Source organism: Rissa tridactyla, chromosome 3 (assembly GCF_028500815.1).
Source record: "Rissa tridactyla isolate bRisTri1 chromosome 3, bRisTri1.patW.cur.20221130, whole genome shotgun sequence".
In the NCBI taxonomy this organism is placed as follows: Eukaryota; Metazoa; Chordata; class Aves; order Charadriiformes; family Laridae; genus Rissa; species Rissa tridactyla.
In genome coordinates, this window is record NC_071468.1 from 119409476 (window position 1) to 119427737 (window position 18262).

Below are 18262 nucleotides of genomic sequence, written 5' to 3' on the forward strand. Positions count from 1 at the left end.
TGTTTTTTCTTAGCTAGGGTCTTTCCACGTGCATGTTAGGTTTATAATGACGCTGATTTCCAAGCCCAAATTTGTTTTCCCTAAGAATTGTCATGGGAAGGGGTGGGATCAAAAGGATTTTATTGTGGAACTGGAAATCAGGAAGAACACCAGTGAAATTTGCCTAACATGAGGAAGTTTACCAGCAAAGGTGCATTGGCGGTTATGCAAGAAAATAACCACCACTACAGAAAATGATATAGGTATGATTATGGCATCCTAATTATACCACTGCAGTTTTGCTGCTTAAAAACCCCTTGTATATAAACCACACAGAGAAAACTGTCGTCCTGTCAGTAAAATAAACCTGTTCTAACTTAATTTAGAAGAGCTACACGACCCCTGTGGTGTGAGCTCTTCATCACTACTTACAGTGCAATAGCAAGGCCACGGTGAGCAGCGCTGTGATTTATTTGTGTGATGGCTGTGTTTTGGAAAGGACTTGCTTGGGAGCCAAGGGGAAAGAGTGGATAGAAGCTGCTTAGGAAGTATCACCCATGTAGTTCCTTCAGCTGTAAAGTGGTGACCTTAACACTTAACTGCAGCTCTGTCTCTAGAATGAAATAGCGCCTAGCTTGTCTACGGTGCGCGGAAGTGACCTTTTTGGGCTGTAAGAAGTATACACTAAATATCTCTCAAAATTATAGCTCTCGTTCTCCGAGTACTGAACAAACCCCATAAGACTTCCCAAGGTGACCTGGTAATTATCTTTAGGTTATGCTATAAGATATATTTTATAAATATGATTGTGCTCCGTACAAAATACTTTATGTAATTGACACATACATACTAATGCATGCTAAGTTATACTTTTTACAATTAAAGACATTAATGTCTATTAATATTTATAATGCTGTAACACTAACATATTAATTATATATTGTATTAATATTTATAATGCTATAACACTATTTTAACTAAGTGTGCTAAGAAATTTAGCGCTGCAAAAAATGAACTCCACTGTTATAGTGAGGTTCAGGCTTCTCCTGCAACTTAATTAGGTAAAATATTCTGCAAAAAGTTGTTTGTTTTGTTTTGTTTTGTTTTTTAACATATGTGTGTGTGGTGTATGTCTGCATGTAAATATATTTTATATATATACACACGTGTACACAGACACATGGAATTTTCAGTGGGAAGTGTTAGGACTTGCCAAATCTGGTAGCCTGATAGAGGCAAGGCAGTGACAGCCCTGTGTGCCCGGGTCCAGGCAGGAGTGATGCTGAGCACCTGCTCCCGCTAGAGAGGTGCGCGTGTGTCTGGCCATGCAGAAAAACACAGGCAGAAAGACTCAGCATTCATGCAAACACAAACAGCACCAGTGGCCTCATCCTGTTCGCCTCCGTGGTTGATCAGGATGAAAACGCGTTAGTAGAAAATATGCGTGCAGACATACAACGTGGATCCCCTGGTAACTGGCCTTAGGCATTCCATGCAATAGCTGGCTCGTGGGTCCTCTCATCTCCAATCACTTCCCACGCTTCCCATGCAGACGAGCCTCTCTGTTGGTTCCCTGACCCCCAGGCTTCTCACAGCTGGCCTGGACCTCCTGGTTTCTCCTGGAGCCAACACACAGACTGTCTGTCTGGTCGCTGCAGGACGCACACGCGGGCCCTCTGACCTGTGGCCTGACTCCGGGTGCTGGCACTGAGACCCCATACACGCACGCGCACACAGATCAATGGAAGGGGCTTTGATCTGGAATACTTGAGCAGGAGTAAACAGCTGGAGAGAGGGTTGCAAGCTGGTGAAGCCCTGGTGCAGTTCCTTCCAGCCAAATTCTCTGTACCATCAAATTGCCTTCAAAATCGTCGCTGCCTGCCTGCAACCATACAGCCAGCCAAATAAGAGTTTTTTAAAAATTCCTTAAATCTAGAGAAACTGGATGGTCAAACCCTTGAATGACAGGTCATGATACCGGTATGAGATAAGAGCAACACTGACAAGCTGGAGGGAGTCCAGTGGAGGGCCGGTAGGATGCTTTGGGGCTGGAGCACATGGCATAGGAGGGGAGGCTGGAGAAGAGAAGGCTGAGGGGGTATCCGGGTGTTTCCTTCTGCTTCCTAAAAATGGTTATGCTTAAACCAAAGCTAGGCTTCTCTCAAGAGGCACAGAATAAAAACACAAGAGACGTGAGTTGTGACAGGGGAAATTCTGACCATTTATTTGAAGAAAAATTTTAATCAGAAGAGTGGTGAAGCACTGGCATGGGTGCTTCAGAGACTGGGGGAAAAAAAAAAGATCTCTGTAGCCATAAGGGGTTTAAAAAGTTGTTTTAGAAACAAGGAAGTTTTTAAAAACCCATAGGCTTATGGGACATTAAAAGAAAATCATCTAAGATGATGGTCAAATAACAAACAAGATTATTATTTTTTTTTTAAATTGAATTTTTAGAGCAATTCTGTAAAGTTCTAGACCCAAAATATTTGCAGTTGGAGTTGCGTATTAAATTCACCAGAGTTATTCCAACAGTCTGTGGAGGAGCTGTCGCCTTTTATGAAATTCTATAGGAGTTTACAGTTAGGAAGTTTAAGGGAATAATTAGCAATAATCCTCACTAATATCTGAGTTAGAATCAAGCCTGCAGAGCTGGAAACTACCGTGTTTTTATTCCTGTCGCCCCTAGCCTTCACCAGTCTAGTTTCCACTACCTTCTCATCCTTACGCAAACCCAGGGAGACCTATGAAATGCTATTCAGCATTTACTCTATGAAATACTCTTCAGCATTTACAAAACCTTACCTTGTTTAGCCTTGAAATGCTGGCACTCAGCTGCGGTTCTACATTCACTCTCATTTCAAAGCCGTTTTTCTAAGTTAACACTGGATACTTGCTTGGAGCTGCAGCTGCCCCGCAGAAGATCAGATAGTGGGCAAAGAACTGTTGACTTAAAATAAAAATATTTTCCCAAGTATGCTTACAAGCTGTTCAAGTTTTTCCAGTGCTGTATGGTATCCGAAAGGTGAAAGGGTTGGGGAGCAGCCGAAGTGAAAGCAAATCTCTCTGTAGAAGGTTTGTAATAGCAAGTTTTAATCTCCAGTATTAGTAACAAAGCAAAACAAACCCTACTTGTCCGTACTAGGCTGCTCTGTGATTTGAGAGAGCTGCTTTTACTCCTGCAACCGCAGGATTATCAGTAATGCCTGGTATGAAATGCATTCATTGAGTTACTTGCTCTGGCTTCGAGCCTTGCCCGGGGTCGCGTTTCAGCCCTCTTTGCCTGTCCTCGCGGTGTGTCACTCTGTTCCACTGGTTTAGCACCGTGTGAGATGTTATGAGTATCGGTCTTCTGCATACAAAGAACAAGCTGAAATTCTCTGGTCTACAGCCTGTCTGAAAACCAGTCTGGTTTAGGGGTAGTCTGAGCTCCAGAAAAATATCTGATTAAGGCCTCTCCTGGAAGAAATTCTGTTTCACGTTTACAGCCTCAAAAACATCTGCAAGGAAGCTGAGGAAACTAGAAAAAAATAACAGTAGATATTGAAAAAACAATGTAGATCTGGAAAACGAGAGGATTAAAAAATTAAAGAATCAGTGTCAATCAGGAGCAAGGCAATGTTTTATTCACTGACACAGTTAATTGCACTGACTTCGTGTGTTTCAGATAATGGGAAATTGCTTATTTCTGAGTATGATGTTCTTTTTTCGTTATGTTGATTTTTCTCAATTATATGTATGCACTTTCATATTTGTAACTACAAAAGCTCGAAATGGGATGTTTTAAGAAGACATTACTATAGCTATAGCTCAGTGCAGATATTAATGAAACTCTGGCTTGAATTCTGTGTAATAGTTCACGAACCATTAAAATCCTTTGAGTCTCCTTGTAATTTATTAGAAGTTTCGGATCATATCCAAACTGTACAACGAGTTAGTTTTGTTGTGGCTGTCTCTATTCCTCCAGCACACACTCACAGAGACGTTTCCTGGTGAAAGTTGAAGTTTGTCTTCTGATGACTGGCGAGCTGGTGTGTTGCTCTGTGTCTTGTCAAGCAAAACTAGAACCGTACTTACTGGAAGCAGGAAAAGAGGGCTTAGCACTTCCAGACAACCATGGTTAAATAGGATCTATGGATGAGTGTTTGTATGATCTACTATTACCCTACATCTGGCTGGGAGGAAAGCTCTCGTATCAGCTCTGCTTTTGTGAACCACTCCATGAGCTGCAGGGTTTTCAAAAAGACAAGGTTATAACTCTATAACAGTAAGTAAAAGATGATGTTTAGATTTACAGGACCTGTAAAATGATGATATTCTGTGTGAAACTGTTATTTTTTTCTAGTCTGCATATGTGTCAAGGGTTGGAATTGCCTGTTGGATGACGACTAAGCAACAATTCCCTGGAGGGGCGATGGTGAAAATGGTTCTTGGGAACTGACATAGCTGGGTGGGATAGAGTTACAGTCAGCATTACGGGTTGTATTTGGGAGTCTCAAAGAGCTATTGCTGATGACTGATAGGAGTCAAACTCTGGACTATGGAAAACTTAATTGCACATGGTGTTTGAAAGGAACATTTCCTTCTCATTAGAGCGGAAAAAAATGATCTGTCATTTTTGTGAGGCGCTTCTTTTGGTTGTCTATTTTGTCTTCAGAACGTAAATCCCTGCTTTGGTAATGACATTGGTCTTTTGAACTGAGGAGTTGTTTAGCACTTGATTCCTATACATTGGTTTAATTTGGGAGTATGGATGTCCACCAGCAACGATTCTGTGTCCTTGACACAATCTTGAAAAAAGAGAATTGCTAAACCCAAAAGTTTAGAGGTTTTTTTTTTTGTTATCCCAGATTTTAAAAAATGTTTGGTAGGCTTAATGCTTTAGATTTCTTTTATGCTTTTATCATGCTTTCAAGCAGAAATATGTGTTTTTAAAGAAAAGCTCAAATTACCACCTGCTTTAACAATGCATTCCCTAGACAGGCAAGTGAGTGAACCACCAAAAAAATTTCCTGATAAAATAATGAGAATTTATGTCACTTCCACTCCAAGATGAACCGTGACAAAATAGAGTAGATCTGACTGTGGCAGTACAGCTGGGATGTTTTCCTCAAATAATTCCTTGCATTCACTTCCTGGATTGACAATGGTGATTTCCCATCCCAGAATTTGAAGATGAAGAAAGGAGTGCCAAATGTCTTTGGCCATCTTTAATAACAGCCTGCCTTATCTTTGTTTGGGGTGGCCACTTGTAAGGCTGTAGCTTATATTCCAGATAATAATGCAGAGAAAGATACTCGATGAGGAGTAATAAAATCATTTGATAATACCTTTATCATCTCAGTTTCTTGACTGTCATATTCTGTGGTCTGTGAATAGCTGACTGGTGATCTGCTGCATCATTTTACTAAACTAAAATAGTTTCTTGCGAGCATCCAAAAGAGATTTTTTTTTCATGCTTGCCAGGAAAGAGTCAATGAGCTCTGTAAGCTATTCCTCATGTAATTATGAAGTGCTTCTCACCTTGGTACACAAGTGCCATTGAAGTCCTCAAATACTTGGCATTGGCTACATGTTTATGCATTTCATTCAGTAAAGAGCAGCCCAATAGTTCCCTCCCTAGTACCACATGTAGTGGTACAAAAGGTCACTGGAGACTTGTTAACAAAAATTCAGCAAGGATGCTGAAAACAATTCAGATTTTGGGTGTTACTGAACCATGAATCAATGGGTAAAGAAATGCCAGCACTTTCAGAAGAACTATCAATGAATGTAGTGCAAATCTGGCACGCTTAGAGAGGAAAATAAAGAGCATTAATTCTCTACAGCTACTTCGTTTTGCTCTTTGAAGAGCATCATGTCATCCCTGATCATGCCCATGCCCAATCCAGTATCTTCTCTCTGACAGCAGTCAGTGCCAGATGTTTCAGACATTGGGCTTTATTATTAGCCGCTCACCATCAAAGCATTCAATCCTTTCAATATCTTGAGCTTGAATGAACTCAAGTTATTTTGAGATTGCTGATGGAAGACGAGAAGAAGGAGTTGTTTGCACAAGTGATCTGCACTAATTGCAGGGGTTGAGACCTTCCCTGATCCTGAATTGGTAATATAAAAGGCATGCTGTAGGATGGCTGTTCTGACAGAGGAGGAGCCAGTAGAGTCTTGACTACGCTTTGGTGGTATTTCTCAGGCTCCCTAATAGGTCAGCCTCAGGGCTAAGTCCTAACGCAAAGTCCTAACGCGCTGGAGTAACAGTGTGGAAGGTGGGGTTTAATGTTTTGTGTTATATTCTGGTTTTGTTTGTAGTTTGCTTTTCCTGATGCCCATCTTGTACGGTTGCCTTACTTTTGAGGGAGAAGAGCTGATCTGACTCCAGGAATTAGTGTACAGCATCACACGGAACACATATTCTACTGACTGGGAAAGGAACTGCACTCCAGTAGTTTATTTTCTCCCCAGAGCACTTCCTTGAACAAGTGAGATAAAGGCACTAAATTAAACAGTGCTGTTCCCTGATCTGGTGCAGCCCTGTCACTTACTCTAATTATTGGGGCTGTGCCTCAGCCTTTTTCATAGAAGCAAATGCTGCCCTGGGGACTTGGAAATTAATATGTTGATTTCAGTAAATATCTATTTGGCACACACCTTGAGGCACTGTAGCAGGAGAAATGCTAAATAAGAACTACAGACTAAAATTCAGAGAAATCAGAGAATCCAGCCCTCATAGCAGCAGCTTCAGAGCTGAAGCGAAATTACTGTGTGTTGGTTTTCTCTAAGAATAATAATTATAGCTGTTTTAGACACCTTGAAATTTGTTTGGACCAGTATTCTTTCACACAACTCCTGAGCTAGGCTTCAGTGTTGGTATGGAAGAAGAACTATTCCCAGTAAAAGCTCTGGATGAGGCCATACTATTTTGGAGAGTAAGAGGAAGTTGCTGGATATGACTTTAGGGACAGAGAAAAGGCCCTGGGAGCGTTTAACTTAGTGGAGTAAATATACCCTACAGATGTGCCTACAAGGATAGCTATAGTTGACATGGGAATGATTCTGGGCAAGCCATGTGAATTCTCTCCAACTGCATGAATTGTGTTTCCCTGTGTGCATTATCGTGACTTGGAAGACAGGACGATGAAGGTGAGGAAGCAGTGCACCCTGCAGCAATGAAGGGCAGCTGCATGCCAAGCTCAGTATAGCAAAGATGTTGAGAAGCTGGAGAGAGTCCCTTTGGCTGCCAAGAAGGCAAGGCTTGTGGAACATATGATAAATAATAAGAGGCTGAGGGAGCTGGTCTGTTAATCTAGAAGTAAAGAATAAGGAGAGTGGGATCTAATTACTGTCTTACTCTACCTAATGGTATAGAGAAAATGAAACCAGTCTTTTCTCTCAAATGCACAATGAAAGAACCAGAGGGAACAAACAAAAGTCATAGCATGGGAAATTCCGATTGCATGTAACGAAAAAATTTTTCACCGTGAAAGTTGTTAAGCGTTGGCACAGGTTGCCCGGAGAGGTTGTGGAGGCCCTATCCTTGGAAATATTTAGAACTGGGCAAGGCCCTGGGAAACCTGGTCTAAGCTGTCTCTTCTTTGAGCAGAAGGTTGGATTAGATGACTTCAAGAGGTACCAGCCTAAATTATTCTATGATTACGGACCACCAAGAGAATAGTCACATTTTAGCCGTTTTTAAAAAACAAGCCTAAGATATACACCAGGTTCCCTTTTAGGAATTTTTCCAGGGATTACTTGTTTCTCTTAATGGTTTTGTCTTTTCTCTCTACTCCACCTCTTAAGAAAAGAGTCTACCAGCAGCAATTCCACAGTGCCCTGTCCCTGTCTTCCTCTACCTTTTCTTAAGATGTAGAGGAAGACAGGGACAGGGCGTTGTGGGATTGCTGCTGGTAGACTTGTGTTGGTGGCCAGTAGAGGGAAGGGGACTTCCAAACTCATTACAGATGGAAAGTCTGTAGGGTTGAATGGGACTGTGGCTGACGCTGGCATGGGACATGCTATAGAGTTGCCTGCACAGATGTCTCTATATCAGCACCACAGTGGTTTCCCCTCATGCGCAAGCGTGGCGAAATCAGGATTTGTTTGGCAGTTGCCATGGTAACCTGACTGCAATCAACACTTTTAACTCAGTGTAACTTTAACGAGGCTTTGTCCTCATGCTTTATTCTTGTTAATTACTTTATTATCATGAATAATGTCATTCTCTAACAAACAAGGAGAGATTTGGTTCTGCATACTGTTTTCCTTCTAAAAAGATTGAAACTTTGCAGAACTGGAGAAAAAGCAAAGCTTTTGTGTTAAAGGCCTAGAACAGAAGGTGCAACCAGAAGAATTAAAATGGTGTATTGTGAAGGGAGAGAAAAATGTGACTGGTGTGCCATTATGCAATAGGACCTCACACAACCAGCTGTTACCCCAATTTTCCCCTTAGTGGCTCTGTGTCTGGGTCTTTCTTGCCTATGATCACAAGTTCACAGGAAAAGTGAGGTTGGAAGGGACTTCAGTCTATCCTCCTGCTGAAAACAGGGTCAACTAGAAGGTCAGACCAGGTTAATCAGGTCTTTATCCAGTAAGGTCTTGAAAATGTCCAAGGATGTATACTGCACAACTTCTCTGGGCAACCTGCTCCACTGCTTGACTGCCCCTGCAGTAACTCCATATACTCGGTCTGAAACTCTCTTCCTTCATCTTGTGCCTGTTATCTCTCATTCTCCCACCATGCACAACTGTGAAGAGCGTGGCTCCTTCTCCTTGATAACCTCCCTGTAGCTGTCTCTTCTCCAGGCTGAACAAGCCACTTCTTACAGGGCAAGTGCTCCAGCTCCCAACCATCTTGGTGGCCTTCTGTTGAACTCACTCCCATTTATTGAAGTCTGTCTTGTACTGGGGGGCCAAAAATTGCCTTCAGTATCTAGACGTGGTCTAAATGATGAGTCTGGCTTAGCTGCATTTCCTGTAAACTTGACAGATATGTCAATATAAATAAGTGGTATCATTGGGCTAAGAGCTTGGAGCGTCTGAATATAGCTTCCACTAAGGATATATAACATGGCTGACGGCCAAATCCCCAAGCCTCCCCATCTGTCATGTCATTTTCTCTCTCCTTTGCACGTGTGTGAGATGAGTAATAATTCTGCATCCCTCATTGCTCATTATTGATGTGTTTTTTAGACTACACTGTTGTTAAATCACCTAAATATTAACTGCCTTTCATTAATGATGGTTTTTGTCATGGTTTTTGCAGGTTACATATCGCAAGTACTAAAGAATTACACTGACCATGCCTGCGATGGAGAATATGTCTCCCTGAGATGTCCTCACAGAACCACCATCAGCATCCAGTCTTCTTTTTATGGCCGTATTGTACCAAGTCATCAGATGTGTCCTTCTCGCTATCCCCACTCCTATGCAACTTTAGTTAAAGAAGATGTCGCCTGTTCAGTTGGCACTTCCCTTCAGGTATTCCATGTTAAACTGGATCTGTTCATTTTGGACTTCATCTTTCCTCGGCCTGGCAGCAGCTGTCTGTGATGGTGCTTCAGAGACCTGCATTAAACAGTGCTACCCAGTATGGGAGCACTGACATCTCACACAGCTTAGTGGAAAATTCATATTTGTAGTTTAGACAACCCCGAATTAGATTTTGCTGATAAATTCCTTAATTTTGCTGCAACGCTAGTCAGTAACAGTTAAGGAATGTGGTTGAAACAGAATTACACTGCAAGACCACATTATGTTTGATCGGGTTCAAAGATTATTTTTCTTTACAGTTTTCTTTCCCATTGGTTAGTTTTTTCAACAGATTCAGAGGTTGCTGTGGCATTCTTTTTACTTCAGAACTGATCCTGTTTCAGGAGAGAATCCTCAGCTTTACGTCTTCTAACTCATTTGGCTCTTAGGCCACTGTAAGTGATCACAGAATCATACAATAGTTGTGGTTGGAAGGAACCCTTAAAGGTCATCTAGTTCTACCCCCCTGCAATGAGCAGGGACATCTTCAACTAGACCAGATTGCTCAGAGCCCCGTCCAACCTCATCTTGAATGTTTCCAGAGATGGGGCATCTACCAACACACATCACTTAAGCTTGTAATCTCCCAAGCATCAGTAGTGAATCAGCTCTGTCCATTTGTATAGGGAATGTTGACTATAGGTATCCTCCCAAGAGCACATGTGATGTCAGCAAATCAAAGGATTATTTGGAAAGTGCCAGTGTTACTCAACTGTCAGTAGGAACAACTAAAATTAGAAACATGAGTTGGCTGATGTTGTTGAGATGAGTGGAAGAGATGTTGAAGTAAGAACAAGTCTTTCCAAGTGCAGGATTTGGAACTGTGAAGACTTTTGGGCAAAGATCTCGAGTATCCAGTGTGTTTATGGCTATGAATCAATAATATCTCATAATAGAAATTTATAGCAGTACTAGGTTAATGAACCTACAGGGCTAGTGAATAATTTGGCTGAAGGCCAGAGTTTCCCACATCACTTCTCACTCTTGCATCCAGGGTTTTTTAAGAGGAATTTACAGCTTTTTTTTTTTTTTTTTTTTACATCCATATGAGTGCTTTGGCTTCCAAATGTCAGTGGTAAATTCTCAAGAAATTGCGCAGGGTTGGTGTTTGCTTGTGGTGTAACCCTTAAGCCAACAGATTTGCAGCTGCCCTCATAACACTTCCACTGCACAACAGATGATTGAATTGTAGTACGGGAGGACACGGTCCTTATCAGCGGAAGGTTTTCCCAGATGGGATAACGAAAGTTCATAATATGACAGACAAGGGGCAGTTGTGTTATTAGGGTGGGAGAACACGAACTGAAGACTTTGGTGGAGGCTAGCCTACCCTTTCTTTCTTTTATTGATTTACTGCAAAATTTACTTGAAACCTTTCATTTACCAGTGTGATTGATATACGTGTGAGGCTATGTGCTTAGCCTCATCCTTTGCGGGTTAGTGGCCCACTTAAGGCATCTGGAAGAACTTGAGAACAGGGAAGGTGTAATCTTTGGCTTTCCATGTCATGGTTTTATGTGCAGAAGGGATTTAAAAGAAATCTTTACCTGCCTGGCTTAGCTCCTTACGTCCTCAGAGCTGTTACCCATTAGCTTTGCCTCCAACACTTACAGTGCTTGTAATTACAGCTTCCTTATTTATCAGACTGCGAACTGTGTTCCTTGTAGGCAGTCTTGCAGTAGATCTCTTGTACAGTACGTTTGTTACATGACTGAGACCAGAACATTCCTGTTCACCCATTTAGGGGGATGCAGCTGTGCTAGGGAAGTAGCTGATGTTCTCCATTCTGCCACAAATTTCTTGAAGGACCGTGGGCAAGTTCCTGAGTCTCTTTCGAGAAGATCGATAGTGCCTCTTCGGTGCCCCCAAATCTGACTTTGATACCTCAGCGTGCTGTGCTTGGCCAGGGTAGGATGAGACTGAATGCCAGAGATGAATCTTGTCTTCTTTCTCAGTCCTGGAGGGGGTGAGGCCTCTCTGAAGGGTACGCCAGAAACTCCACAAGCTGAATGGCAAGCTGCCTGCAGCTCACTAGTAGGAAATGCGTGTACGTAGGAAAATTGGAAAGCTGTAGACAAGAAAATTGCGTGTATGTTTGTGGTTTTGAAACTCAACTATATGGCTGCTATAGGCAGGACCCATTGCATGTTTGTTCTGATTGTCATTAACTTAAAAAGTCAGCCAAACCAAACCCTTCAAAATTAAGTATATAAAATCACTGTGTCTAATCAAACCCATGACTGTATAAACTTCCTGCTTCTCTGGAGAGTGGCCTGGGGGGAGTGTAAGGGGCACTAATTAATACTATTCCCTGAAAACACTACCTGTGGGTAACAGTTAATTCCCATTTAGAAGCTCTCTCCCCTGTAAATGCCCAGTTCAGACATTGTTTCTATGTAAAAAGGGGAAAAGAAAGGGTTGATTACACTGAGACAACCACTACTAATCCAGCCTGATGTGGTTGGCTGCCAGGATCCCTTGCTTTAGTCACTTGTTTTTGTTTGAAATTAAATGCAGACCACTTGGGAGAGCGTGTCTGAGACATTAAGGCAGCGACCCCAAACTACACGTTTCTGTTATTCTGACACCATAATGTCAGATTCAGTGGGAGATTTCCAAATGCACAAAGAATTTGGACATTCAGACTGGGATTTCAGTTTTGATGTGGTTGGTCTCTTGTAACTTCTAGATCAAGCCACACGAATACGGAGAGATCAGAACAGCAAAATAAAGTTGTGTTGAAAGCCAGACATGATTTCCTTTTTAAACAGCTCCCTCCGCTCCCCACATTCCACTCAGTTTAACAGGGGAGCCCAGAGTTAGCACAAGTCACGTGAGATATGTGGCAGGATGGAAAGAGAGATTTGTGCTGTATTCATGAAGCATCTTTGAGATATTTTGAAGATGGAAGTGTAGGAAATTCCCACTCATCCTTTAATAATAGAAGCTAATTTGGGGCACTAGCACTGTTAATTAACAGTCTGGTCTGGTATTGGCTCTTCTGTACTTTCCTTATGGAGTCCCGTAGAGGGTATTCCCGACTGCGAAGTAAGAGAGAGCAATGTCCTTGTCCCAGCCAGGTGGGATGGATGGGGGACAGAGAAGAGGAACATCTGGAGCCTCGGTGACTCTGGTAAAAGGCACCCATGCAGTGCAAACTGTCCTGCCTTCGTAGAGGACGTCTGTGAGGAGGAGCTTTGTGGTGGCTGAACCATCTCTTTTCTTGCTTGTAGGTCAGGAAGAGCAGCTGCCAGGACCAAAATCTTTCACCCAGAAGAGTAAATTATTGAGTATCAAGGGTCATTTAGGTATATTGAAAACGGTTGGCAGTAGGTAAGAAGGTGTTTATCCACACCGCATAATTTGTGCAGAGAGATGAGTTGTATGCTCACTAGAAAGTCTTTGTCATTAAAGGAGGATCATGCAAAGATGTTAATTTGGGTGCACAAGCTGCATTAGCATGGTCCTCTGTGTGTGTGCGTTTGTGATGATTTGTAACTCCCATGTACCTTTAAGGATAACAAAAAATGTTTCTATAAATTCATTAACAACAGAAGGAGGATTAGGGAAAATCTCCCTCCCTTACTGGATGCAGAGGGAAACATAGTCACAAAGGATGAGGAAAAGGCTGAGGTGCTCAACGCCTACTTTGCCTCAGCCTTTAGCAGTGGAACTAGCTGTTCCCTGGGCACCCAGCCTCGTGAACTGGGGGACAGGGAGGGGAAGCTGAATGAGGTCATCACAATTACAGAGGAAGTGATCAGTGACCTGCTGCACCGCTTGTATGTGCACAAGTCTGTGGGACCGGATGGGTTACATCCAAGAGTGCTGAAAGAGTTGGCAGACGTGCTCGCCAAGGCACTTTCCATGATCTACCTGAAGTCATGGCTAACTGGGGAGGTCCCAATGGACTGGAGGGTAGCAAATGTAGCACCCATCTACAAAAAAGGCAGAAAGGAGGATCCGGGAAACTATAGGCCTGTCAGTCTGACCTCGGTAGCAGGGAAGGTCATGGAGCAGATCATCTTGAGTGCCATTACAAGTCATATAATGGACAAGTGGGGGATCAGGCCTAGTCAGCATGGGTTTAGGAAAGGCAGGTCCTGCCTGATGAACCTGATCTCCTTCTATGACAAGATGACCCGATTGTTGGATGAGGGAAAGGCTGTGGACATTGTCTACCTAGACTTTCGAAAAGCATTTGACACTGTCCCCCATAGAATTCTCATGGGAAAACTGGCGGCTCATGGCCTGGATGAGCATACGATCTGCTGGATCAAGCACTGGCTGGATGGGCGGTCCCAAAGAGTGGTGGTCAATGGAGTTAGATCCAGCTGGGGGCCGGTCACAAGTGGTGTCCCTCAGGGCTCAGTATTGGGACCATTTCTGTTTAACATCTTTATTGATGACCTTGATAAGGACATAGAGTGTATCATCAGCAAGTTTGCAGATGACACGAAGCTAAGCAGGAGTGTTGATCTGCATGAGGATAGGGAGGCTCTACAGAGAGACTTGGATAGATTGGACCGACGGGCCAATGCTAATGGAATGAGCTTCAACAAGGCCAAGTGCTGGGTCCTGCACTTGGGCCACAACAACCCCATGCATCACTACAGGCTTGGGGCAGTGTGGCTGGAGAGCTGCCTGGCAGAAAAGGACCTGGGGGTTCTAATTGACAAGTGGCTGAACATGAGCCAGCAGTGTGCCCAGGTGGCCAAGAGGGCCAATGGCATGCTGGCTTGTATTAGAAATAGTGTCACCAGCAGAAGGAGGGAGGTGATTGTCCCCCTGTACTCAGCACTGGTGAGGCCACACCTTGAGTATTGTGTCCAGTTCTGGGCACCTCAATACGAGAGAGATATTGAGGTGCTGGAGCGAGTGCAGAGGAGGGCAACGAAGCTGGTGAAGGGCCTGGAGAATAAATCTGATGAGGAGCGATTGAAGGAGCTGGGACTGTTTAGTTTGAGGAAGAGGAGGCTGAGGGGAGACCTCATCACTCTCTACAACTACTTGAAAGGACATGGCAGAGAGGTTGGTGCTGGTCTCTTCTCACAGGTAATTAGCGATAGAACAAGAGGGAATGGGTTCAAGCTGCAGCAGGGTAGGTTTAGGCTGGACATTAGGAAAAAATTCTTCACAGAAAGAGTGGTCAGACACTGGAATAGGCTGCCCAGGGAGGTGGTGGAGTCACCATCCCTGAATGTGTTTAAGAGTTGTTTAGATGTGGTGTTAGGGGATATGGTGTAAGGGAGAACTTTGTAGAGTGGGGTTGATGGTTGGACTCGATGATCTCAAGGGTCTTTTCCAACCTAAATGATTCTATGACCCTACCTTTACCCCTTTGGAGCAATTGTGTAGGTGCAGTTGGTCTGAGCATGCAACCCAACGATTCTGAGAGCTCGAAGGTTTTTGGTAAGTCTGTGCATTGTGCTTTCACAATGGAGTTTTGCTCTGTCCCACATCAACCAGATAGGGTCTGTCAAGCCCATTTTTAATCCCCCCGATGTGTGATTTCTTTAGTGTGAGTATGGAGAAGAAGCTAAATTACGTTGCTGCACAGCAGGGGGTGACATGGGAACGTATGGAAACACCTTTTACTCCGAGGAGATCTGCTAGGGACCATCCTCATGTGCTTTAGCATCTCCCTTCTGCTGTGGTTGTCTCACTTCTCACACTATTGCATACATTTGCATTTCCCTGCCATGGGGACATCTCATGAGATCTTGCCTCTGGAGAAATAAGGAAGGTGATGAACGGATACAGCACCAGTGTGTGCTTACTCATAGGAACACATAAATGTTGGCACAGAGGACAAAGGAGAAATAGGAGTGTTAAGTGTTCTGCACTGCCTAATGATAAGTGCCTGCTGATAAGTGAATCTGTTTAGTAAAAAAACTCATCGCTCCTCGCCAAGCTCACAATACACAACTTGTGCCTGCAAAAATGCATGGAGGCACGTTTATATTTGAAAGAAGCTGCTCAGCTGGAGAGGTTTGGAGTAGCTTGCTTATAAAGCTTTCTGCAGCCGCTCCTTCCTGGATCAGCATTCCTGATGTCACTTGGTTTCAGAAATAAACTACTTAAGGTCTGTATGGAAGGATGTTTAATGGTTGGCCTAAAATTATGGCTTATTACCAGAAAACTAGATTACACTCTACAGCAGATTACCAGCAATTTTCGCAGAATGACAGAAAAGTAAACCCACAGTTTATTTAGAAGGGAAACAGAAAGCCTGGAGCAAAGCTTATCTAGAAGACAAATAAAAAGCCCTGGAGAGGCACTTATCCATGGTGTTTTTGCTCCTGGATATTTATCAAAGACTAACTGTAGGCTAGCTTCTGTCTTTATATATGCACGTACTGCAACCAGCAGAAAACTGCACTCAGAGGGCAATATTTTACTGTGTGACTTGTTTTCCAGAGGGGAGCTGTGCTTAGAAGGTGCTCTGGAGCTGCCATGCCTCTCCTTGGAAAGATTAGCCACTCTGGGGAGGGAGCCTAGGCATGGCCTGTGGCCTGGGTCCCTTTCAACACTCTCCGGGACAACCAGTCCTTGGTGACAGGAATCACTAGTGCTGCTGATGTGGTATTTCCTTTTGTCCTTTAAGCGAGATACAGGATACCTTTGCTGTCACCGTCTCCCGCTGCCCCTCCAGCAGCGTGTGAGGCAGTGGTACAAAAGGGAGCGGATTCCTTGCATGCTAACCACGGGATTCCCCAAACCCTTCTTCCCCCCCTTCTTATTCGCACCTACCAGGAAGGTTTCTGTGATAGAAAGCAAAGGGGAGATGACCTCTTTGATGAAAGATGAGATAAACTTTCCAGTAGCTGCGCGACTTTCAAAGCGTGGGCCAGTTATTGATCACAAAACGAGGGGGCTGGAAGGTGTGTGTGGGGGTGGGGGTGTGTGTGTGTGTGTGTTACAGTTTCTTTTATTTTCCCCAAGTGTTCTGGATCAACAGTGTGAAAGAGTAAAATACAAAATAGAAGACAATGATCCAATTGCTCTGGTTTTCTTGGTAGGCCAAGGACAGTGGCTCCTGCCACGTCCAGTCACAGGATATTGTACGGTCCCACTGGTGTAACAGCCCTACGTGGCTTTAACAGGAGTGAGGGTCCTGCTGTATTGGCAATATATAAACTTATTAATAAACGGTCCTTTATCATGATTTTGAGTGTCTACAAGATGATGATGGTCAAGGGGAAGGAGGGAGGAAAATGACAAAAAGGAAGAATAATGGTCATCAGTACCACTGGGAGGAGAACCCGCCATTTGTCACATCGCGTATGAGAAGATCTCCACAGCTTACAGGCAGTTTGAACGAGGGAAGTTTCAGTCACAGAAATGTCAGTGAATTAAAGAGCAGTTCGGGCAACTCTTTGTCGGACTATATTAATTACTTTGCAGAGGATGGTAAGCAGTGAGCTCAGGGTCCAGAAGAGGTTACTGAAGTCCTGAAGTTGCTCTTAAAAATCAGAGAACCAGTGCAGCTTCATTCATGAATCTTGCCCAGGCGGAAATATAACTCTCTGGCAAGCAGCTCCCCCAGCTAATTATCTGCAAGTGGAGGAACTGCTTGATGCAAAGGTCATAGATAATCTCTAAATTGTCGTATCTTTGAAATCTTTGGCTTGAATTAAGTAGCTCATCAGGGCAGCGTGTATGGACTGCAGAAGAAGAGACACAGGAGGCAGAGGTGGCCGGTGCAGCCTGTCTCCCTGATGAGGCAGGACGGCTCCCCGGGGTGTAAGCCTCCTAATGCCTTGTTTACTCTAAATTTAAACTTTCCAAGTCATGGGGCTTCCATCATTGCCACTAAGACCCTGCTTGACAGTGTAATGGTTTGCTCTCAATGATTTTTTTTCCACTTTGTGTTTTAAGCTTTCCCTTTCTTTAATCCCATGACTTTTGGTTATGCATCCTTTTGTATTTCTTGAGCTTAGACGCCCCCTCCCTTTGAAGTTGACCCCGCATACAGATTAAGTTTCCCACTGTTAGGAAATGTAGGTAATGGTTAATTAGGTGATATTTGTGATGCAGCTTTTATCGGGTCTTTCTATTTGCTGAGCATGTTCCTGCTCTTTGTGAATCGCTTTCTCTGGGCTCTTTTAAGGCTCTGCCAGAGGAGCTCTGGTGCATCTGGCCGTCGTGTTTTAACATCCCAGCCCTCTGCTGCCTGCCCTACTGTCCTGCTGGCCCTTACTCCTCCCATAGCAGAGCTGGTGAAAGGGAATGTGTGCCCAGTTTTCAGCTCTTTTTTTCACAGTCCGGCGTGTTAATGTGAGTCACCAAACATGTGGGCACAGTTCCCTCCTCCTGACTCTGCTGTGAACGTTGCAAGGTCCATGGAAGTGTGATAAGATATAGCTACTAGAGTGCCAAAACCTGCCATAGATCAGCAGTCAGGATTCAGGGCCTTTGATCTCTTCTTCATGTATTGCACAGATTGAATGCGATAATTTGGGCAAAACTGAATTAGTTGCTAACGGAGCAGGCTGGGAAGGTTTTCTGATGAAGCCATAGGCAGGTAACCATCAATAAGGATTTCACTTCTTCGTGTAGTCTGTCCTTCCCTGCTGGTGGTCCTTGGAAAATCCTCTTGGTCCATGGACTTCTGTAAGTTGCATGAATGAATAGAGATGAATGTGCAGTCTTCAGATAATTGGAAAAAGGACCTGTAAGTTAGTTTGCAACTTAAAATTACTAAGTTTACAGTGTGTTTTAAAGTAATACCAACATTCATGTGTTTATAAAACAGTAT

At 43.5% G+C, this 18262-nt stretch overlaps 1 protein-coding gene across 2 annotated transcripts in view; it reads left to right on the plus strand.

The window, feature by feature from the left end:
* EVA1A (eva-1 homolog A, regulator of programmed cell death) overlaps positions 1 to 18262 on the plus strand; it is a 216130-nt gene that overhangs the window by 49574 nt on the left and 148294 nt on the right. For both annotated transcript variants that reach the window (XM_054196263.1, XM_054196265.1), the window contains exon 2: positions 9236 to 9450. In XM_054196263.1, coding sequence (XP_054052238.1) covers positions 9236 to 9450 — 215 coding nt within the window. The remainder of the gene's footprint in view (positions 1 to 9235; positions 9451 to 18262) is intronic.